This window comes from Rattus norvegicus, chromosome 18, assembly GCF_021556685.1.
Source record: "Rattus norvegicus strain SHRSP/BbbUtx chromosome 18, alternate assembly SHRSP_T2T, whole genome shotgun sequence".
Lineage (NCBI taxonomy): Eukaryota > Metazoa > Chordata > Mammalia > Rodentia > Muridae > Rattus > Rattus norvegicus.
In genome coordinates this window covers 52,250,927-52,274,460 of record NC_141551.1, presented here as the reverse complement: position 1 = coordinate 52,274,460, position 23,534 = coordinate 52,250,927, and the positions used below count along the sequence as shown (strand labels likewise).

The window sequence follows — 23,534 nt, the reverse complement described above, 5'->3', positions numbered from 1 at the left end:
CAGTCCTCTATATGTAAGTCTCTGCTCTAGACCAACTTTTTTACACCCTCGCAATCACAATACAGAAGGCTCCACTTCTGAGCCCATTTTAGAGATCAGGAGACTAAAGTATGGGGAGATGAAGTTACTTCTTCAAAGCTTACAGACAAACCCCAGAGCTTGGGTTTGAGCCCAGGCAGCCAGATTGCAGAGCTGGGGGCCACTCACCATGCCAAGTTCTCTTCAAGAAATGTGAGCGAGTGGCTTTTCCACACTTGAATGCAGAACTCTAGACAGAGGCCACCTCACTAGACAACTTTACCACTTGCCTTCAGTATAGTGTCTTCAGCGTCCCAGAGAGTATCCTCCTCAAGCTCCAAGGACCAGCCACACCTCAGCATTGTGCCCCAGTCTACTCTGCCTCAGAGTCTGTGACCATTTTATTCCCCTGTTCTCGCTCTCCTGCAGAACTGAAGAGAAATGACAGGGACCTTGCCTGCACCTCCTTCTGACTCAAAATATGCAGTTTATCTAGATACTACAATTGATGTCATTTCAAAAGAGTTTGTTTTGGGGACTGAAATGATGAGTCAAATGTTTAAAACACTCATTGCTCTCACAGAGAACACAGTTTCAGTTCCTAGCAACCTCATGGTGGCTTAGAACCATCCATAACTCCAGTTCCATGGATCCAGTGCCCTCTTCTGACTTCAGTGGGTACCAGGTATGCATGTGGTGCACAGACATACATGCAGGCAGAACACTCACACGTGTAGAATTAAGTAATAAAATAAAAATGGCTGTTCAAAGAATATGTTCTTAATGGTGATGACTGACTTTTGTAGATTAACTTTATGTGTGTGAGTGTTTTGTCTGCATGTGTGTTTGTGTATGTGCACCACGTCTGGCTGGTGCCTGCAAAGGTCAAAAGATGTTGGGTTCCCTAGAACTGGAGTTGCTGGTGTTGTGAGCCACCATGTGGACTCTGGAAAATGAGCCCCATCTTCTGGAAGAAGAGGTGCAATTAACTGTGGAGCCGTCACTCCAGCTCACAATTCAGTTTGATTGGTAGTTTGCCTGACTGTTCCTGTGTCGAGACAAAAATATGGGCTGGGGAGTATAGAAAAAAACAAAGATGGTTTGGTAGATGAAGTACTTTTCGCACAAGCATGAGGACCAGCGTTTGGGCCTTCACCTACATCAAAGCCAAGCAGATGTGGCTGCTTATTTGTAATCTCGGTACTTGTGAGGTAGGAAGAGGGAAATCTCCAGAGCAAAGTGGCTGACTAGACCAGTTATCTATTTGCTGGATCTGAGTAAAATGAAAAGCAATATCTAGGATGATACCCAGCCTCAACTTGTGGGCCCTAGCATACACACATGTGAATGTGTGCATATATATATCTATATATAGATATATATAGATATATATATATGCCTACACACATGTAAATACACACACAGAGATACACATCAAAAAAACCCTGTAAATTAAGATATCTACACATATTTAAACCTATCAACTCACAGTGATACCAAGTCTTTTATCACTTTGAAGTTACACATTATATTTTTCAAAACAAGCAATAATAAAACAATTATAAATCCTAACCAACCTATTCAAACCACATCACTAGGTAACCATGTAAAAGGTGATGTTTATACCTAGAAGGACTAGGTAACCATGTAAAAAGTGATGTTTATACCTAGAAGGACTAGGTAACCATGTAAAAGGTGATGTTTATACCTAGAAGGACTAGGTAACCATGTAAAAGGTGATGTTTATACCTAGAAGGACTAGGTAACCATGTAAAAGGTGATGTTTATACCTAGAAGGACTAGGTAACCATGTAAAAGGTGATGTTTATACCTAGAAGGACTAGGTAACCATGTAAAAGGTGATGTTTATACCTAGAAGTATTTCAACAAATAGAGGGGGGAAGAATGGTAGGATTATTTGCCTATATTCAGCAAATTAAAAAAAAGTCAGGTCATTAAGACTCTGGTTTCTGATATCACACACCAAAAGACACCATGAGCCAGCAGTGTCCGGAGGAATATATTCAAGCACACATACAACTATAAAGGGAAGAACTTAAAGCAGTTTGTATTCTGAGCAGCTGCCACTGCGGAGGGCCCAAATGATGCAGATCAAGGGCCTTCCTCAGGGCAGTGGGTTTCCACCCAGTGACCAGCAGGTACCCCTCCTTCTCTTGCAGCCCCTTCAATGACCGGCCAATGTGCAGAATCTGCCATGAGGGCAGCAGCCAAGAGGACTTACTCTCTCCATGTGAATGTACTGGGACCTTGGGGACAATCCATCGGAGCTGCCTGGAGCACTGGCTGTCATCCTCAAATACCAGCTACTGTGAACTCTGCCACTTCAGGTTTGCAGTGGAGCGCAAACCCAGGCCGTTAGTGGAGGTCAGTACGTGGAGCACATCTTGAAAACTCAGATGCAATGAGCAAATGATGTCTGCTTTTATGCTCCAGCCCAAATCCTGTAGAGCCTCACTGAAGCGCAACATTAGCTTTGAACGAGAAGGAAATGGGGGTGGGGGGAGCAGGCAGACACCGAGAGGGACAGCTTACTCTCTCATTCTGGACCCAACAGCAGAAGAGGACCTCCACAGGGGTGGCAACAAGAAAGAAGAATTCAGTGTCAGGAGAAAGGGGAAGTTTAGTTAATGATCTCGGTTCGTTAATTCCTATGAGACAGAGCATACATATCAAGCCCTCTCCACATAACAGCCATCCACATAACAGCCACCCACCTTGAAACAACACATAAGGGTACAGGGCTGTTCATCCCTGAAGTCTTCTTGAGGAAGGATAGCTGCATAGCACAGTGGACTAGACCAGATTTCCTAAGTTCTGTCACCACAATAAGCCATCTCACCTCTTGAAACGACTGTAAGGATTAACCCAATTACTGGGTATAAAACACTTAGAGTCAAGAAACATGAAAGCATGAAATGGGCAAAACATGAAAACATGAAAATGGGCAAAGGTCTTTCTGCCGCCTTTAGTGAATTGCCTTGCATTGGGATTTCTTTCTGTAAAAGGTGATGCTTCAGTTCAGTTGCCCAAGTAGTAGGGTGTTCTCCTTTGTTTTTAGATGCACAGGATTTTCCCTGAGACCCAGGGACTGGGCTGGTTTTAGAGTAATTGAAGGAAGATAGTTATTTAGGGTATTTCTGCCCCCTCTCCTACCTCCAAACCCTGCTAGCCAATTAAAGCACCGTTGTTGGCAACAATAAATATTTTAACAATGTTAAAGGCAGAGAGTGCTGAGAGGGGCCAAAGTACAGCCTGTACTACAGACATGCTGAGAATCAGGTGAGTGAGCCAAGGCTATCCTAGGGGAAACAGCAAGCAGACCTCGAATCTGAAATAAAAAGCCATTCCTGCAAGCCATGTAGTGGATGCCGACGCCGAGACACTGAAAGCTCTGTACATATGTTCTCGGGGTTTTGACCTTGAAACGTTAACTGGAACTTAGAACTAGAACTAGTCTGATCTGTGACTTAATTCCCAAACAGTGCAATGTTGGCCTTGCCCCAGCAGGCTCTGCTTTTGTGAAGGCCTCATCAAGTGACCTCTTTGTGTAGCCATTTTGCTACTTGACAGTCACTTACAGAAGTTCATATTTGTAGATTGCCTGTCAGGATCTGGCCCTGTACCAGGTTCTCAGGACCCTATCATGTCATAGCCCCTCTGCTGAGGGACAGATACAGTGAAATAATAAACAGACAGCATGAAGATTTTCTAAGCCCAAAAGCAAAGGGAAAAGAGGTCTATTTCTCCTTTCCAGAAACTCTTGGAATCTCCCCAATTTGCCATTGCAGCCTCTCCAGGGAAGCTGGCTTCCCAGGGTGAGGAAATCAGGCTTTTAAATGGATCCCTCCCAGAGGTCTTCTTTACTGAGATCTTCAGACTGGCAAAAATCCCGGAGAGAAAGGGCTGTTGATGGGTGTTCATGTGCTCACACTATAGTGTTTTAAAAGTGCCATGATCCTTTCCCATCTCAGTCTAACACCTACAGAAGGCTCTTCAAAGTTGCCAGTGTCAAGTCCCAGCCTGACTGGCAGGATGGTCACTGCTGTCATTAAACAAGGCAACAAGGCAAATGACCTTGAGAATGTGTGAGGTGCTCTACAAGATTTAGGGCCTCACCTACAAAAACCTCACCCAGACGGTCACCAACGGGGAAATTCTCATTGCACAAATGGAATGCGACCATTTTCAGAGTTAATGATGATTGAACAAGTTGAAAGTGAAAGGCAAACCTCATTGGCCTGGGGGAGGCTGACCGTTTGATCATCCCCAGCTGAAATGAACTTGCTGTTTGACCACAGCCATAAAAAGTTGTCTTTGGTTTCTCAGCCGGAGAACAAATGAGAGCCAGGTGCAGGCAGATTTTTTTTTTTAACAAGTGACATCGCTAATTGACTTTTCCCAGTCTTACCAAAGGGCAGCGTATTCACGGCAGCCAATGGGACTCCGCAATTTCATCTGGAGATGAGCATGCATCTTCTAAATATGGCGGCCAACGCTGCCTGTGCGGGTAAAGGATTAAGAGTACTGATGCACTAGTTCTCATTCTTATTCTCGTAATTGCTTTAATCATTACTCTGTTTATCACTTGGATCTGCCTTCTCATTAAAGCAAGAAAATTCTATAGCATTTAATTTTAAAATCAATGTGACAATAACAGCTCTTGTTGCTGGAGGAAGCAGTTTTAGAAGTCATTTATAAATTTTATTTGTCAGTCCTGAGATGCTAACACTAGCTGCAATTACTGTAACACCTCAGATTTGCACTTTTGGGGTGCCCTTTTGATCTTCCACTCACTGCAGCCGTTCAGTGCCCTTTACTCCTGTCTCTGAGCTCCTCTTTTACCTCCTTTTCTGTACCCCACAGCCAGCCATTAGTCATTCGTGTTAGGTCCAGAGCCCAGGACTGTTATGTATACACAGGCTGTGATGCTTTTTTTCTCAGAGGCTGAGTTGCAGCTCATAATGGCCAAAGCCATAGCTAGTTTTTATTAGAGCCTCCAGACTGGACACCACCTCCCGGTTTGACACCGACCATCTGTGTGGCCATCTGTGTGGCTTGGTCAGTTTCTCTGCCTCACTGTGGAAGAGGGTCGGCAAGGACTCTCCATGACATCTTCTGGTCTCTAAAAGCTAAATGCTCATGTGATTTAAAAATGCATCTGGGATTAGACAATGTCTGATGAGAGGGCACTCCCTTACCATGCAAGAGGCTCTGGGTTTGATCCCCAACACAGCAAACAAACCATACCTTAAAGGAGCACGGTATCTCTCACCTTCTTACCCAAGTTGTCTGCCTACCCAGGTCTCATGTTCAGTCCTAAATATTTTCCTGCTACAAAGCATGCCAGTAAAACGAGTTAGCTCCAATCCATGAGAGCTACAGAGCAGCCATCTCATTTAGCCCAGTGTGGATGAATTCCTGTTGTGGTCCAGCTAATACAGCTTCATGAGGTCTGTGTCCAATTGTGCATGGCTTGAAAGGAAGGAAAACGTTAAAGCTGTAAGAAGCATAGAGAAGGGGCCGTCCTAATACACATGCATCCTACACGCTCAGAGCCAGCAGGCCCTCAGCAAGCTGTTGTGTGTTGACAATGACAGTGTACTCAGAGGCACCCCCACGAATAACGGCCCACTAGAAAGAACACTAGAATGAAGGGAATAAACACTAGCTGTGAGAAGACCCACTGCATATAACCATAGTCCCAGTTCTGGTTATGGCTCCTTCCTCTTCCACTGTTAGGACAGTGGTTCTGATTGAGCAGGTTGCCACGGAAGCCCACATCACTATGTGCAGACAGACTGCCGGGAACATCAGTTCCTAAGAGTGGAGATTCTGCCACAGGCTCTCTTGGGACATACGTGTGTAATAGTCACCTTTGCCCAGAAAATTCAGGAAGCTGGAGATCAGCTCAGCAATGCAGTAATTGAGGTAAAACACCAAGAAGTGGTGGAAATGTGGTTAAAAAAAAAAAAAAGACTTTTCTGAATCTGGTCCTTCTTGATCAGAGAGATGTGATTTTTTTTCCTCAGAGAGGGCACAGTTAGGTTTCCATGTTCCTATTTCCTTTACACAGACCTGGCTAACTGATAAGAATTGTATGAACAATGTAAAAAGCTACTGCTGCGAGTCAAAGGTCTACTTAAATTGAAAATGAGAAGTGTTTCCACACATATCAGCTGCCTACATGAAGCTAGGAAAATGAGGATTAAGGATTTTTATCAAAAAATTGTGATTCCCCCCCCCCCCCCAGAGCTGAGGACCAAACCCAGGGCCTTGTGCTTGCTAGGCAAGTGCTCTACCACTGAGCTAAATCCCCAACCCCCTGTGATTTTTTTTTCTTTTAAGACTCTGTAGGGGGGTTGGGGATTTAGCTCAGTGGTAAAGTGCTTGCCTAGCAAGTGCAAGGTCCTGAGTTCGGTCCCCAGCTCTGAAAAATAAGAGAAAAAAAAAGACACTGTAGGAATAAGGCTTTAAAATGTGCCCTGGATTCAGTGTACTCTTCAGGTACCCAACAGAGAGAAAGTACTCACGGAGCAGGGAGAAACTACATATAAAGCAGGAAAAGCTGCCCACAGAGCATGAAGAAACTACTCATGATGTAGGGGAAGCGCCCCACAGAGCAGGGAGAAGAAACTACTCAGGGTGTAGGGGAAGCTCCCCAAGGAGCAGGGAGAGCTCCCCATAGAACAGAGAGAGCTGAGAGCTCCTCATGGAGAAACCGCTTTACACCTTGCCACTTTCTGTTTCAAGATTTACTCCTGAGACTGGAGAATAGTTAAGAGCAGTCCTCTTCCAGAAGACCAGGGCTCAATTCTCAGCACTCAGGTGCCCAGTTACAACTGTCTAACTCATTTCAGATTATGTAACAGTCTTCTGGCTTCCATGCCACTGCTCACATGACACATAGACATACTTGCAGGCAAAATACCCATGTGCATAAATAATATAAATCCCTGGGAAATATTTAATACTTGTATAAGTGCTCATTTCTTATATATTACTGTATTAATTTTTATAGATATGTGGCTATATACATTGATTCATACATGTCAGACTTGAGTAGAGCAATACCATACTCAGTGTTTTGGTTTTTGTCTAGAATATTCATCCAATTAAAAACAGAGTTTTGCTTTAGAGTATCCATCAGCAACCCCTTATGGCAGGAGATAATTTGACAATAATACCATAGGGGTTTTAAGGTGCTTTGAGGAAATTCTGAGGTGGATCTTGTGTTTGGAGCACCAACAAGCTTCTCTCTCCATCAGAGTCTGTGAGTGCAGCCCAGGGAGTGAGGTACGTAGACCACAGTCAGCCATGGGCTGCTTGAGCATTAGTGGATTGATAGCATCATCTTTCACTGAGGAGTTTGAATGTCTTGAGAAGGAGCCCACATTTTCCAGTTGCAAGCTTGGCTGTAGCTCACCCGCCCAGCCCTCTCACTGGCTCACCTGGCCTGCCTACTGTTCACTAAGCGGGGTGATTTCTTCCACCAGTCTATATGTCTTCCTACAGGCATTGGTCTTTGGTGGGGCTTCTAGATGAGCCTAGTGATCTCCTCCCTCTTGTTCCCAATCAGGCTGGAGAGTCTGATGTACAACCACAAGGTAAATGGACCTTGAGAATAGCATTAGCTTTATGGCTTGTCCTTGAGTATAATTGTTGATAGCCACACATTACCTTGACCTTTGACATCAAACAGACCTTCCATCAAACTCTCTGCTTCCATGTGGCCTCGTGGCCCCATCCCGACTCTGCCAGCCATTCAGATGACAGGTCAGATGGCCACACGCCACAGCAACCGTGAATCCTGCAGTCAGTCGGCCTTGTGATTTCCTCTTGGTTTGGGTGGCTAATTTGGCAGTTGTTTCGTTACTTAACGCTTAGCTACAAAGAAGCTGTTTTAAGGTATCTATTAAATTCACAGCTTGCTTCATTAAAAATCACTTCATTAAAGAAGCAAGCCAGCCGAAGTGCTCGCATGGCCACGCCAGATGGAGGGAAGCTAAGTGCTCGGCGCCGTGCTTTCCGCCTTCGCTGATGGCAAAGGATTAATTTGGGGGAAAATCCAATTCCCTGCATAAAAGGAGTTACATGAGAGGATTCTGTTATTTTAAATTGTTCTGACACTTGCAGTGAACTTGGGTTAAGATAACCTTGTAATCCACATTTTTATTAAGACCTGGTTCCTCCCCCTTCTTCATCCCACCTGGAAACTTCAATGGGATGAGATTTACAAAGGCAGAAAACACCAAGGATTGTTGCTTGTGACTTTATTTCCACTATTCTGTGTTTCAAAAAGCAGAATGGGGGCAAAGTGGAGCTGGCAAACAGGTGTGTGCCCGCTGCCCAGATAGCAGCGTCCTCCCCAGAGCAGCTTCTTAGCGGCAGAGAAAAGGTCTGTGCTATTCTCAAATCCATCCCTACATAATCCCACATGGTAAGAAAATCCAGCCAGGTTTTCTTTAAACACATCTGGACAGAGAGAACGAGGAAGTCAACACGAGACTGGACTCCCATGGCTGACTTCCAATAAGCCTGTATGAACAGCAAACACTGGCTGTTAGGGGGTTGACAATTAAATACATGAGAACTGGGGGAGGTGGAGGTAAAGTTGCCCCCCCCAGACTGCTGGCAGGAGAGCTTTGCAAAGGGGAGTCCAGCGAAATGTCACCAAACGCTGCAGCTGATAGCCATCTTCCTCCTGAATCCTGCCGAAATAACAGGGCACGGTTAACTCTCAGGAATTGCCTGTGCAAGGTACCTGGCAGAACAGAACCAAGGAGAGGCATATATTATAGGAGGCACAGATTTCTGAAACAGTTATAGAATATGCATAGCAGGCCCTGCTGAGGTGCCTGCCAGCCCCCCGGGTGCCTCTTAAGTCAATAACGAGCTTTTAATTCTAAAGAAAGAATGCGGAGCTAAGAAACCCCTTGAGAAATACTGGGAGTAAGATAGGGCCTGCCTATGGGACAGCTGTTCTAGCACTGGGCATCACCAACACAGATACTGTAACTTCCCTTTGCCATCGAAAGGGGAAGAGTGCTCCATCTGTGATGGGAGCTCAGTACTTAGTCCCTGGTAACCCTCTGCTCTGCGGTACTGTGCTGAGAGCCTTACTTTCCAGAGTAGGCCTGAATTAATTTACTTTGAACCCACCTATATTTTAGCTCTAAGGTGTTTATACCCCAGTTTTTCTCTCATATTGACCCAGGCAAAGAGAAAATAGTATGCTATCCTACCTCAATGTCTTCTATATTCCTACAGTAACAAAACCATTGTCCTACTTTGTAGATAAGGAAGTTGCAACTCAGAGGTATGAAGATCCTCTTCCAAGATCTTAAATACTTTTAGCCTCGGGGCTAGTGAGGCAGAAGAATTGGCCCTCACCAAAGTCCATATGGTTTCTACATATCTGGTGTCTTGAACCAATTGGGTCTACTGTAACAAAATATTATAAATAAGGTGACTTATAAACAATAGGTGTTTATTCCTTACCCTGATGGAGTCTGTTAGATCCATGATCAGAGTGCCAGGATGGTCACGTCTGGCAAGGGCCCTCTTCCAATGTTGTAAATTGTTGACTTCTTATGACATCTTCAAATGGCAGGAAAGGTCTAACTCTCGGTGGTCTCTTCTCTAAGGGCACTTATGCCAATTATGAGAGTTCTAGCCCCATGACCCAGTCACCTCCCAAAGGCCCCACCTCTAAATACCAGCAGCCTGGCCGTTCTTGCTTTGCTCAGACATGTACACATGCAGAGTCCATGACTTCCTGACCAGTCACCAGGTTTTCCACAGAAATGAGGGTTGAAGATACAGTCATTGGTAGAGCACTTGCCTAGCATGTGAGGCCCTAGGTTCATCCCTCATACAGGGAACAGAGGTAGGACAAAGAGGAGGGAGGGAAGCAGGGAAAGGGAGAGAGAGATGAAGAGCATTGTTAATGAAGCCCTGGTTTCCTATTGATACTGAGTTTGTCTATTAAATCCAGAGCTTGTTGTCAAGAGGGAAGAATATATAGATGGAACTCCAAAACTTCTTAAGGAAGTAGAGCTAATTCAGTATGAGAATATCATGGTGAACATGTTATTACACATGTGCCAAATGTGTAGAATGAAAACACCAAGAGCAAACTCTGGGGTCATCCATGGACTTAGAGAACAGTTGCATGTTAGTGTAGGCTGATTGATAGATACATGTGCCATGTGATGCCTGTTGATGATGGCAGGCATTGGTTTCTTTTCTAATTTCTGTGACAGAAACAACTTAAGGTACACAGTTCACTGGGACAGAGAGGGCCGCTAGCAGGGCTAGCTCCTCCCCATGGCGGCAGAGCATAAGGCTGTTTGCTTTCCTCATGGTTGACCAAGAATTAGAACACACAAGCTGGAACTGGGGTCAGGCTATAACCTACAAGGCCTGCCTCCCCTCCACAAACTCCCAAAACAGTGCTACTAGCCAGGCACCAAGTGTTCAAACACGTGAAGGGGTCATGGTGCAGTGGGTAGTGGGAGTAGGAACAGTGGTATATGGGGATTCACTTCTTATTCTGCTTTTCCGTGAACCAAGAAGTGCTCTACAATAAGTCTGTTTTTGAAAATCCCTAGGCCAGCAGCATGGCACAAAAGCCTGAGGACCCACATAAAGGTGGAAGGAACTGTCTCCACAAAGTTGTCTTCTCCCCCCATCCTGTTGTGGCATACATGCACAAACTCACAATTAATAATGATAATAATGTTTAATCCCCAAATGTACCAGATTGAGTGCTGGGATAACTGAGTGGCAGTTCACCCTGTCTTTCACACTCTAGTCTCATTGAAATAGATGTTAGGGCTGGAGAGAGGGCTCAGCCGTTAAAGGCTAGGCTCACAACCAAATATATAAGAGAAATAGACGTTAGCTCTACTAACCCAATGCTAAGGTAGAAAAACCATTCTTCATTTCCAAAGGGCTTTGCCTGTCCCTTCCTCTCTCCTCTCACCCGGTTACTCTTTCTCCACATTTGAGTCTCCCTTTCACTGGATCATTAGTCACTGGTTTCCTCTGAGAGAACTTCCAAAGGAGAGAGGCATTTGAAAGCCAGGAAACTCAACAATGTGCAGAGCCTCGTCCCTCCTATCCGTGATGGTAGCTGAACACAGTGAGGTTAGGTTCTCCAAAGATGCTCATTGGAATAACTCACTCTGTCAAACTTCGTTTCGCAACCTGTGAAAAACAACACTGAATTTCCCCTGGAATTACTTGTGTAATTGCTTCAGTTCTCTGCTTCCTGTTCTTGACAGACACAGCTGGTCTGGGGAAAGATAAGAACAGATCCTGGCCAGGTCTCTGGGTCCTTGGCTTTGCCGTCCTTCTCTGTTAGTCATCATGCATGTGTTCCTACACTGGCCTTCTCTGCTGTACAGTTGCCCCTCAGTATAAAAACATGGGGAGCTTGGGAGCTTCTGGGGATAACCCTTGCTTTTCAAGTCCGTCATCACTGATGAGAGGGACAGATGTGCACTGCTGGCATGTGAGAAGAAGCACAAGGCAAGATGTGTGTGGGTAACACAAACAACACAAATGCAGGGAAATGTTTTTAAGTTTTTCCCACCCCTTTTGAACTCTGAAAGATTAAGCTTGCCTTTATGCTATGCCACTTGGGAGGACGTATAAACCTATAAAGACCCTGTGAAGACGGAGATCAGATTGAGAGAGAAACAATGGTCTCCACTCAGTGTTGTGTCAGTGCTTTATCTTCAGTGACGGTACTAACAACTGGAAGGTGGAACCAGTGTTGAGATTCAAAATCTTGCAGGACCCAGAAGGGAAATGGCTGAATAGTTCATAGGACACACTGGCAGTGAGGTTGTCATGAAAGATGTAAGACTGGATGTACAGACACTTCCTAATCAGCCCAGAGGCTTGCTGTCTGCACAGAGGTGGTGTGAGAAATGCCCCAAGAGACAGTAGTAAAGAGGGCTCCACTGCGTTCCTAAATATGTGGCTTTACCACCCAACTCCAGAGGTCACTCGTTCATCATAGGCCATTTCCAGCTGCCGTAAGATATACCTGGTATTGATCTGAACACAGGCCCAATCAGGTGAAGGCAGCAAGGTAACAGGGCACACCGGCGAGGCTCATCTTGCAAAATGGAGGTTTCTATGAGGGAATCTGTAGGAGGATGCTTCGGGTGTTTTTAAACACAGCATTTTTCCCGTCTCTATTTTTTAACAGCTTTACACATTAAAGTAGAATTCACACGTCATGAAATCCCACATTTAAATCTTACCAACTCTGTGGCATTCAGTGTTTTTCACAGAGCCAAGTAACCATCACAGTCAACATTAGAATGTTGCTACAGCTCCCTAGAGAGACACCACACAGCTCATCCTCCCGCACCTCTGGCCATGGCACTGGCCCTTTGAGATTGGCCTCCTTGACTTGGCACAGGATTTGCAAGATCCAGCTATGAATTCACAGGAACAGGATTGTGGACCTCCTAGCTGTGGGCAATGCTCACTTCTTGATTGCTTGCGTTCATGTTGTCCTCCCACTTACCTCCTGTGCTGTTGCCTGGGCCCCTTCTCTAAGCATTTAAAGCTCTCCTATTCCTAGGTACAGCCACCTCTACTTTAGCAGTTGGAAACAGGTACAGGGATGGCCGTGGTTTTCCCTTTTGAAGTCTGACCCTATCATGGTGAGATGATGAAGTCTGACCCTCTCCCTATCATGGTGAGATGATGAAGTCTGACTCTCCCTATCGTGGTGAGATGATGAAACCTTGCTCTCATTTTTCTCTCATTTCATGGAAGTCATTTATAGATTGACTTTTTAAATATTAGTAGAATCCTTGCAAGCTCCTTCCTCAGCAAGCTCTTTCCTTAAGTTCATTTATCCATTCAGTGTACTCGCTCTCTCATTCTACTGCCTTATGTCCTATAGAGATCATTTCTTAAAATCTCACATTTTATGCCTTTCTTTGCTCTTTGAGCATTTTACAGGGTGGGCAGTGCTCAAGGGCTAAAGAGAAATCTTCCTCTCAGGTAACCAAACCCTACTGCCCATCTCCAACTCATCAAACTCCAGAGAATCATGCTAGACCAGGGGCTACCTTAGAAAATGTGGGCAGAGAATCTCCAACACTGCTTCTCACCCTCTCCTGTGTCTCTGGGATACTTTGAGAATCTGGTAAAAAGTGTATATTCAAATACAAGTTCAAAAGGATGATGGGTTTCTCAAGCTCTTCACCGTAAGTCAAAGTGCCCCCATCTAGAAAGTTGTGAAAACTGAAAGGGAACAGAGACATATTTTTCTAAAAGTGAGTCCAGCACTTATAATAAAATATCTGAAGTCTGAAAATATCTGAAGTTCTCAATCTTTCATAGCAGTTTCCTTTCACACAAGCAGGCCATGGTATGTCATGTGAAGCACACCAGTTAGTGGATTGCTGCCTTGGGCGAGAGTACACCATGCAGTTGTGCCTATACACAGGGCCTGGGTTAGTGATTAATTTGGTTTCTTCTATGCTTGACTTGGCTCTGCCATAGGACTCCTCTGGGTACATATCTCACGACCACTGAAGCCCAAAATGTGTGTGTCTCCCAGCTGGAGTAGATGCTTCCCACAGCCAGGGGAAGCATGCTTATCCATCCAGCCAGGGCCCTCCATGCCCCTCCCACACACACTAGTTCCTGAAGTCATGACTCAGGATATAGTTGAGCTCTCACCCTTACCCCTTAAGAAAATCTTCTCAGGGCGCTGGGGTTAAAAGCACTCGATGTTCTTAACAGAGGTCCTGAGTTCAGTCCCCAGTACCTATGTAACTGCAGAGGGCACCATCAACTGGCAAAGCAATCTATAGTCATTGAACATAAGGTAATGCCACCAAAATAATCAATACTGCCTTCCCCTCTGTGACAGAGTGCCACATATTCACCTGCTCTGGTCATCTACACCAAACCCCATGGGAGATGAGCAGAAAGTCCAGGAGGCAGTAAGAATGGGTGGCTGGGCAGCAAGTGAGAGACTCTTCGGTGAGGAGCCTAACACGGAGCATGTCTGAACTCTTGAAAGCATGAGCCACTCACATGATGCAAATGGAGATGTACAACATCGCCCAAACTACTCTTGCAGGAAGGGCTGCCTTTGAAAGTGACGCAGAGTTACCAAGCAACATTAGGAGCCATCAGTATTGGCACAGCTCGTGGGTTTAAGCACTGAATCAAGTAGAGCCTTGAGAAGATTCCAGCCCTCTGTGTGCTAGGGTATACCTACCTTCAGCAAGGTCAGCCAATCTATATCCTGCATGTGGAGGGGTGTGTGTGTGTGTGTGTGTGTGTGTGTGTGTGTGTGTGTGTGTGTCAGTTCTGTTCATCTTAATTCTACCCAGAGATATTCTCTGGTTTTCAAGAATTTGTGTATTTCTTCAGCCAACAGTTATCAAGTGCAACTTAATAATCTTAGAAAATAGGAATAGAGACGTGGACAGGACAGGCACATGCCATATTCTAAGAAGGCTTACAGGCTAGGAAAAAAGGCTTTTGTAGAAGCACGCAAATATCATTTCTGAAGGTGAGAAAAGTCATCAAGGGATCAAAACAAGTGCCCATGGTACAGAAGGTTGGAGTGTGTATGTGTAGATTGGGGTAACCTGTGAAGGTGGTGCCATGAGTGACAGACAGTCCAGCCGTAAGAGAGAAGTAGGGAAGAGGAGCCCCAAGCAGAAGGAACAACCACTCAAAGGACCCAAGACAGGAATGGGAAGAAAAGAGCTAGACTACAGATGCTTAAACTTCTCCGTGGACCCTTCGGCTGTCTGTTAGAGCCTTGCACTTTTAACTGCATAGCAATAATTACATAAGAACGTGAAGGAAATAGATTACATTAAAATGGAGTTATCAAAATATTTAAAAGGCAGTGATGCAGTGAAAGGCAAATTCTTCTTTATTAATACATTGTGTGGCAGATCAAGTAATTATCTTTGAAGCAGCAATATTTCAGACTACCTGCAACAATTGTGAAGTGATATGAAATACCCATGGCTCTGGGGGTGGCAAGTGCTGCTAATGACATTGAGATTCTCTGCATGACTCACTAAGAGGTTCAACTGCAGTTAAGTTTCTAAAACCAAAGGTGAGGTTTTTTTCCCTGATCCAAAACCATAGATCCTGAGAACCTACCGTTGGCCCCTTGGGTCTATGCATATAAATACCCGAGTCATGGAAGACTCTTCGAAGAGTGTGGAGTTTTAGAAAGAAAAGTGGTGCCGTCTCACCACTCTGTGGAAACTTGCTTCCAGGACAACAGGGATAGAAGAGTATAAAGGAAGATTGCTGAGTGGCTCAGAAAATAAAAAGGGAGCTGGGGAAAAGGTAATAGTTGGCATTAGAGGCCAGGCGTAATGGCACGCCATCAGTCTCTGCACTTAGGAGACTAAGGCCAACCAATCCCACGGCTGAGGCCAGCTCGAGTCAGCAGTGAGACCCTACTGGGGTCAGGGGAAGAAGTGCTGGCATTAGAGAGACTTGAACAATCCAGGAGATAGGACTTGCCCATAGATTGGTTGGGGCTGGGAAGAGAGGAAGAAATGGGAGGTGACACTAGAGCCATTGACACTGTGCTGCTACATGCTGGTGTGGCCTAATCTGGGAGGGGCATGGGTTCACTGGAGTGACGGATGTCCTTTATTCCACTGTGAGATTTGAACTCTCTGCCTTGTGAGATTTGAACTGCTTATTCCACACATGGAAAGGTATACAGTAAGCTCCCATGCATACAAGTTCAGAGCTCATAGAGGGGCAGCCTGAGGGGTGATGTGTGTGCTCTTTAGTTGAGCCTGATGTTTTCAGTTCAAGTGGGAACCTGCAAGTTCTACATCGTCTCTGTGTCAAGTAGGGAAGTCCCTTTATCACCCCTGAAAAAGCTGACTAAGGGAGATTCCCACGTTTTACTCCAGAAGAGGTGAAGAAACTTGATAAAAGTCATGGTATCAAGGAAACCCACATGGAGACAAATGGACGCTGCCACACCGCCCTCTTCCAAGCCTGTGTCTTCTCCACTGCTTTCTCAATGCTTCCGTGCAGGAAAAAGTGAGAAACAGGGATTAAGATTTCAGGGAGAGCAAAAGCAGGAGAAAGAAGTGCTAAGAGAGTGCAGGCCAGAGGCTTTGCATATTGGCTCCTCCACCATCTGACCCTGAACAGGCAAGGCTTAGCTTTCTATCTGGAATGGGAATAATGACACCAACTAACATCATTACATTCAGGAAAATGCTCAAACATGCACGTGAGAAACACTCAATGCATATTTCTGGTTAAACTAGAGCTGTTTCATTTTTAAATGGATATTTGCTATTGTGGACTTCTCAATTATTTCAAGGTAGTCTCCTCAAAAGAGATATTGAGAGACAGAATAATTGTAACCCAATGAGTACAAAGAACCTTGAATAATTTTGCTGGGTTTCTCGCGCTATTTCATTACCTGTCGAGAAGAAATGACATGGTCATTTTCATCTTAGAAAATCTTAAATAGAAACTACAGGTTTTCCATCTTATAATAACAACAGAAGTAGCTGTTTCGGAAATCAAGTGAAATATTCGATATATGGTTGTCTTTAATCTAGACTAAAAGCAATGAACTTGATGATTTGATGTTTGCACACAACAAAATACTTTTCTTTCCAGTCAATCTAATTAGTCTAACTAATACCATAGGATCATTCCTGGTCAGGGCTGCCGACTGCCTCTTTATTGGTTCATTTTCACTGTCTACGATGTCTCAGTGCTGCTTCCAGGTCAAGCCATGTATAATAAACAAGAACAAAGTCCCTGGGGCCAGGAGAAGGCTCAGTGGTTCAGAACACCTGCTGCTCTTTCAGAGGACCCAGGGTTCAGTTTGCAGCATCCACACAATGGCTTACAACCATCCATAACTCCAGTTCCAGGGGATCCACCCTCTGCTCTGTGGGCACCAGGCACACTCATGATCTGTATACACGCACTCAGGCAAAGACTCGCACACGTAAACTAAAAAGGAGCTTTTCCGTTTTGGCTTGGGGCGAGGGGCTTCTAAAACAGCATTTTTCCCTATAGCCTTGACTGTCCTGGCACTCGCTCTCTAGGAGCTAGGCTCCAACTCAGAGATCTGACTGCTTCTGCCTTCCGAGACCTAGGATTAAAGGCATGTACACCATGCCAGCCTTAAAATAAAGAGGACAAGGGGGAAAGGGAGGGCAGAAGAAGAAGAGGGAGGAGGAGGGGGAGAAAGAGGAAAAAGAAGGAGGGGGAGAAGAAACAAGCTCTGGTATTTTTGGAAGGTTTTTTTTCTCATCACTTTGAGTCTCTTTTTTTTCCTCATATTACTTATAGGCCTTTTGCGTATATATTACAATTTCTAGTTTTGTGTTTTTATGGGATTTCCGTGTGTGTGTGTGTGTGTGTGTGTGTGTGTGTGTGTGTGTGTGTTTGTGTGTGTTTGTGTGTGTGGTTTTTCTTTGGCTCTTTTTTTTTCTATTTGTTTGTTTTATCCTGTTCTGGTTTGTTTGTTCTTTATTTTAGTTTAGTTTTTAGATGCCGGTTTGTTTTCTAATGAGAAAAAGAAAGGGTGTGGATTTGGGTGGAGGGGGAGATAGAGAAGATCTGGGAGGAGTTGAAGGAGATAAAACTTTAATCAGAATATATTGTATGAAGAAAATCTATCTTCGATTTTTTAAAAAAGGAAAAATTACTAGGGTATTGCTAGGATAACACTGTAACTAAATAAAGAGAAGGAGAATTAGCCTCTTCTAGAGATGAGCCCCAATTGGTTATCCAGCACAAAGTAATCACATCTGCCCAAGCCATACCAAATGTAGTCAGCACTTGGCTTGTATGTGTGTGTATGTGTGCGTGTGCGTGTGTGTGTGTATGCGTGCGTGTATGTGTATGTGTGTGTATGTGTGTGTATGTGTGTATGTGTGTGTGCACGTGCGTGTGTACGTGTGTGTGCATGTGTGTGTGCGCGCGCGTGTGTGTGTGCGTGTGTGTGTTCGTGTGTGTGTGTGTCTGTGTGTGTGTGTCTGTGTGTGTGTGATATGTTGTTGTGTTATGTAACAATATAAATGTCTTCAAGGAGGTTTTACTGCAATGGATAGCAACAAATGAATCAGTAACAAAGAAATGATGCTTCTTTCTGACAGTCATTCTGTGCCCTGTAGAAAATATGCCAGCTGTTCACAGATGTATGTTTGTGGTATGCATGTGTGTGCGTGTGAACGTGTATGGGATGGGGAGGAACAGAACCGAACACCAGGTGCCTTCCTCTACCGCTGTCCCCACTGTGTTTGTACAGAAGGGTCTCTTCACTCACCCTGGAGCTCACTGATTGGATTGACAGTCTGCCCAGTAAGTCCCTGGAATCCTCCTGTCTCTGCCTCCTGTCCTTCCCTTCCCCATCAAGCTTTAGGGTGACAGGAGCACATACCATGCCCAGCTTTTACAGGGGCACTGGGGATCCCAAATCAAGTCTTCCTGCTTGCATAGCAGGTGCTTTGCTACTGAGCGCTCTCCCTGACCTGTAAGCATTTTCAGCGAGCAGAGGCCTTTGAGCTAGGAGTTAAGTGACGAGGAGTTAACCATTCAGTAACGGGTGAAGTCCGTTCTCTGAAGGGGAAGCTAGTGGGAGACACAGTCAGAACAGTGGGATGGGGTGAGGTCTGACCCTGTATTTCCCAGCAGGGTGGATTTTATTAGAACTGCTGGGGAGTTGAGAATGAGTGTGTTTGGTATTTCTAGATGACGATGACTGCTGTTTCTGACTGGGCTGTGAGGCGGCAGAGAGGGACCGGGAGTTATCATCTCCAGACATAATAGGGACCCAGGCTGACCTGGCAGCAGTGAGAATGGGATGAAGTGCCCAGACCGAAGCTGTCAGTTTGAGATAGTGCTGGTACGGAGGAGCCACAAGAGCAGGGTAAGACACGGAAAGGAGACAGGCTCGTGAGTGAGTACGATAGCAGAGTTGTCATTTACTGATAAAGAGATTTGGAAATAAAGGCTTGGGCTGCTTCTGTTAGATGGATGACATTTGAGTTGTCTGTTAGTCATCTCAGTGGTGATGTGGAGTGGGGCGTTGGATGTGTACAGCTAGAGCTATGGAAGGAGGCCCAGGCTTGAGCAATCGTCTGATAAGTTCTGACTTCCAGCCTGGCTGCATGGGCATCCACAGTGAGCATCTCCTTAGCTTCCCTGGAGTCAGACTTTCCCTCTGCCCAGCTCCAGCTGACCTGGAAGTGCATGCAGGGACAGCACGGGGATTCAGGGACTCAAACACTGGTAGCAGTGTGTGGTCTGCTTTGCTTCAGGCAAGGAAAAAGCATGGTATTCAGGTCTTATCTCCAGTTTTTTTTTTAAGGCTTTTTTTTTATTATTATTAACTTGAGTATTTCTTATATACATTTCGAGTGTTATTCCCTTTCCCGGTTTCCGGGCAAACATCCCCCTCCCCCCTCCCCTTCCTTATGGGTGTTCCCCTCCCAACCCCCCCCCCATTGCCGCCCTCCCCCCAACAGTCAGGTTCACTGGGGTTATCTCCAGTTTTTAAACATGCAAAGGGTCTGACACCTCCTTTCGTCACACTGCCCCCTCCATGTTCCAGCTCCACAGACAAATCAAGGCAGTTCAGCCTAGAACGTGTGCACTTCTAAAGTAAGAACTCTCCCAAGAAGCTCAAGTTGATTAGTAATTCTCCCAAGGACCAAGCGAGCAGGGCACATTCAGACAAGAACCCAGAATGAGTGCATACTGAAACCTGGCCTTCTCTGCCTCAATTCCAGCTCTGAAACATGTGTGTGTCCTTCTCCAAGTTTCTTTCATTCTCATGATGGCTTCCAATTAAGGAGATTTGTGGGAGGAATGTAATTGATGGAAAGTTTTTGCCACCAAAATCTGGTTCTGGTACAAAGTCACCTACAAAGTATTCTTCCTAGCTTGGGGACTTAACCTTGGCCTCTCAAGGCAGAGTCTACTATCCCCTCATACCCACCCTTCAGTGAAGGACTGTGCTGGCCGGACTTGTGTCAGCTTGACACACAGACTAGAGTTATCTGAAAGGAGGGAACCTCAATTGAGACAATACCGCCATAAAACCTGGCTGTAAGGCTTACTTAGTGATGAGGGCCCAGCCCATTGTGGGTAATGCTGCTCCTGGCTGGGTAGTCCTGGATTCTGTAAGAAAACAGGCTGAGCAAGCCAGTGAGTGGTACCCTTCCACATCAGCTCCTGCCTCCAGGTTCCTGCTCTGAGTTCCAGTCCTGACTTCCTTCAGTGATGAACAGCAATGTGGAAGTGTAAGCCAGATAAACCCTTTCCTCCCCAACTTGCTTTTTGATCATGGGGTTTTGCTGCAGCAATAGAAGCCCTGACTAAGACTTAACGTAGTGACACTGTAATCAGGTTGAACCCACAGTATGCCCACCTCGGCGGTTCATCCCAGTCAGCCAGTGAGACCATTCACTGGTAGTAGCATGCCGCACTAACTCCCCAGTGTCTCAGGCCCTGCTCTGCTCATCACAGTTGGGTTTCTCCTCGGTTTGTTTGTCGGTTGAACTTAATTCCAAAAATAGATCAGCATCATGACTCAGGGACAAGTTAATGATTAAAATGAGATCCCCACAGAAAAGTAGGCAGCGCAGCTCACTGCTGGCTATTTCAACACAAAGATTTTAATCTGCTTCCTGGGTTGGTTTGTCCACTTGTTTGCTTGTTTGGGCCTTTTGAGACAGGATCTCCCCTGGTAGGCCCTGCTGACTGCTGCCTCTCCAGTGCAGGGATTGGACGTGAGCCTTCCCAGCTGCCTGCCTCATTTCTTATGGCACCAGAAAAAACAAAGCAAGATGAATGCCCCAGCCCTGGGGGTGGGCCAGTCAGCTGAAAGATGCCATACAGATTAGTATCCTCCAGCACTGACCTTGGTCTTCAAAGGCAACCAACCACCAACCAAGTGTTAGCCGAAGAATAAGATTAAACTGGCCATTTAGCTGCAAACACTATCCACAGTGGCATGGTGGTGTCTCACACCAGGCCAAGCACCATGAACAGATACTGTTTATGCTGATAAGAACTGGTAAGTGTGAGCCCCCTCCTCTGTTCTCCCCCCTCTCATTTTTTGCTAAGGATGAAGATAGGAGAGAATGGTTATGAGCACACTCATTAGGGCTAGACCCGAGACAGAAGCCAGGGCCGCTCTTGTACGGCTTACCTTCTACAGAAATTATTGTATGGATTATTAGGTCACATAGAAGATAATCCTGGGCACATACAGTGAGGGCTCAAGAAACAAGTGTCATCCTTGCTTCAGCATGTGAACCGTGTGTGCCCTGTGTACAGCAAGCACTGTTGGGCACTGCTTGTGTAGATGAGGCCCAGCAGGAAAATCAAGGCCGCTTACACCTCCCTGGTGTTTGCTGCATACTTAGGCGATGAGGCACCACTGCAGAATGAGTGCCTCGCTGGGTGCAGGGTGAATGTAACTGAAGCAGAGGGCATACAGGAACCGGAAAAGCAAAGGCATTGCAACTGAGGTCAACCTTTGCCCATTGTGAATTAGGCCGATGAGCATGATAATGTTGCGGAGATTAAATGCCAAGAAACTGGTCCTTATTCTGGTTAGATAAAAGAATTAACATCCATCAAAGTAGTAGCCCAGGAAATTTTGTAGAATTACCATGATAACATCCCGGGCAACCATTCAGCAACTTGAAATATACTCCCCAAACCCCTGCTTTGCACATCCACAGAGCTGGCATGACTTACCATGTCTTGCCTAAGTTTTAAAACAACCTAGCATACACTTGTGCTCACCACCCAGTTACCATGTGGTGTAAAATACAAGTGTTGATAGAGAAAACAAGGAACAAAAAGTGGAGGCTAGTTTGAATCCCACCTCTGCCACTTGCTTGCTAGCTCTCCTTGGGTAGGTTACGAAACTCGCTCCTCCCCATGTCTGTCTCTGAGAAGTGGGGAATACCACAGGCTCTAGTTCACACTGGTGTTCTAAGGTAAGTGCTTTTACTGTGGTGCTGTGTACCAGCTAGACACCCACGTCCCCCTGTCTCTCTGTGTTTCTCTGTCTCTGTCTCTCTTTGTCTCTCTCTCTTGCTCTCTGTGTCTGTCTCTCTCTGTCTCTGTCTGTCTCTCTGTCTCTCTGTGTTTCTCTGTGTTTCTCTCTCTCTCTCTCTCTCTCTCTCTCTCCTCCCCTCCTCTCCCTTTCTCTCCTCCCTCCTTAAATATGAGTCTGTGTGTATAAATGTTCTATACAAAGCATGTGTAGATATAGCTCTATGGTCCATGTTCATTTCAGAAAAACAATATATTTCATAAAACCTTAAAACCACTCATATCTCATAATTCTATGCCAAGAACAACCACTGCTTTGTCAAGTATCCCTCTAGTCCATGTTTTAGTAAATGTGTTTCTATGTCTGCATAAATGTATCTACATTATAGGATCAGAGTATACATTGTAACCAGAAGTTTTTCTACCCAGCAGTAGACCATGTTTATAAGCAAAAGATTATGTCATCACTTGATATTACTATTTTAAGTAATTCTGTAATTTATTTCATATTGTTAGAAATTTAGGCCAATCAAATATTCTGTTACAAACTCTGCTGGAATGGTTTATATAGGTATTTGTCCATGTTCTCCTCAACAGCAGATTGTTGCCACTCTTCCTGCCCAGAGAAGCAAGTGGCACATGGGGTTCAAAAAAAACACATACTTCCCATAACTGAAGACACTAAATTGAAATATAATCAAAGAATAAGCAGGGCCTTCCCAAAATGGTGCCAATAAAGTACAATTGGACACAGACAAAGTGGACGTTTCTCTGGGATACAAGATCAGAGAACAATTAGACTGCAAGACACGGAGAACAAGCTGTCACAGATGCCATGGTTTTCACTTTTATGGAGGGAGGGGGTAGTAAGGCTTGAACCCAGGCCTTGTGCATGTTGTGTGTTCACTGTGCCATGGAGCTGCTTCCCAAGCCTCCGTGTGTTTGTTTTGCTGAATAAATATGGGGCTGGGAAGACAGTTCCATGGTTACAGCACATGCCATGTGTACAAGTGAGGACCAGAGTTTGCATCCCAGAACCTCATAAAGCCAGATACAGTTGTACCTGTCTGTAATCCCACCCCCAGTCCTGTTGTACTCCCAGAAGATGGGAGTCAGACAGAAAAATGCCAGAAGCTGGTGGACTAGCTAGCCCTGTGTACCCACCCGTGTAAACTAAGAAACCCTGTCTCAAACAAGGTGAAAGAGAGGCCCAAAACCCACGGCTGTCCTCTCATGTACCATGGTAATACACACCTACAGTCATTACATGCAAAGATACATTAGATAAATAAACAGAAATCTTATATCTGTGTATCAAGTGAATGCTGATTCATAATTACTTCCTTTCATAGCTAGAGCATCCCTTGCTCAAGGCATTGCCAGAGGCCACTTAGAGAAGTAAAATAATAAAATGTTAG

General features: G+C 45.2%; 1 protein-coding gene and 1 long non-coding RNA gene across 4 annotated transcripts in view; one reads left to right on the top strand and one right to left on the bottom strand.

Moving 5' to 3' along the window:
- The window catches only part of Marchf3 (membrane associated ring-CH-type finger 3), a 152,037-nt gene that overhangs the window by 110,953 nt on the left and 17,550 nt on the right, over positions 1-23,534 (top strand). For all 3 annotated transcript variants that reach the window (XM_087593226.1, XM_087593227.1, NM_001007759.1), the window contains 1 exon segment: positions 2,199-2,403. In XM_087593226.1, coding sequence (XP_087449352.1) covers positions 2,199-2,403 — 205 coding nt within the window.
- LOC147999805 (uncharacterized) overlaps positions 8,293-23,534 on the bottom strand; it is a 38,319-nt gene continuing 23,077 nt past the window's right edge. The window contains exon 4 of the long non-coding RNA XR_015642984.1: positions 8,293-8,747. This is a non-coding gene — a long non-coding RNA (uncharacterized LOC147999805). The remainder of the gene's footprint in view (positions 8,748-23,534) is intronic.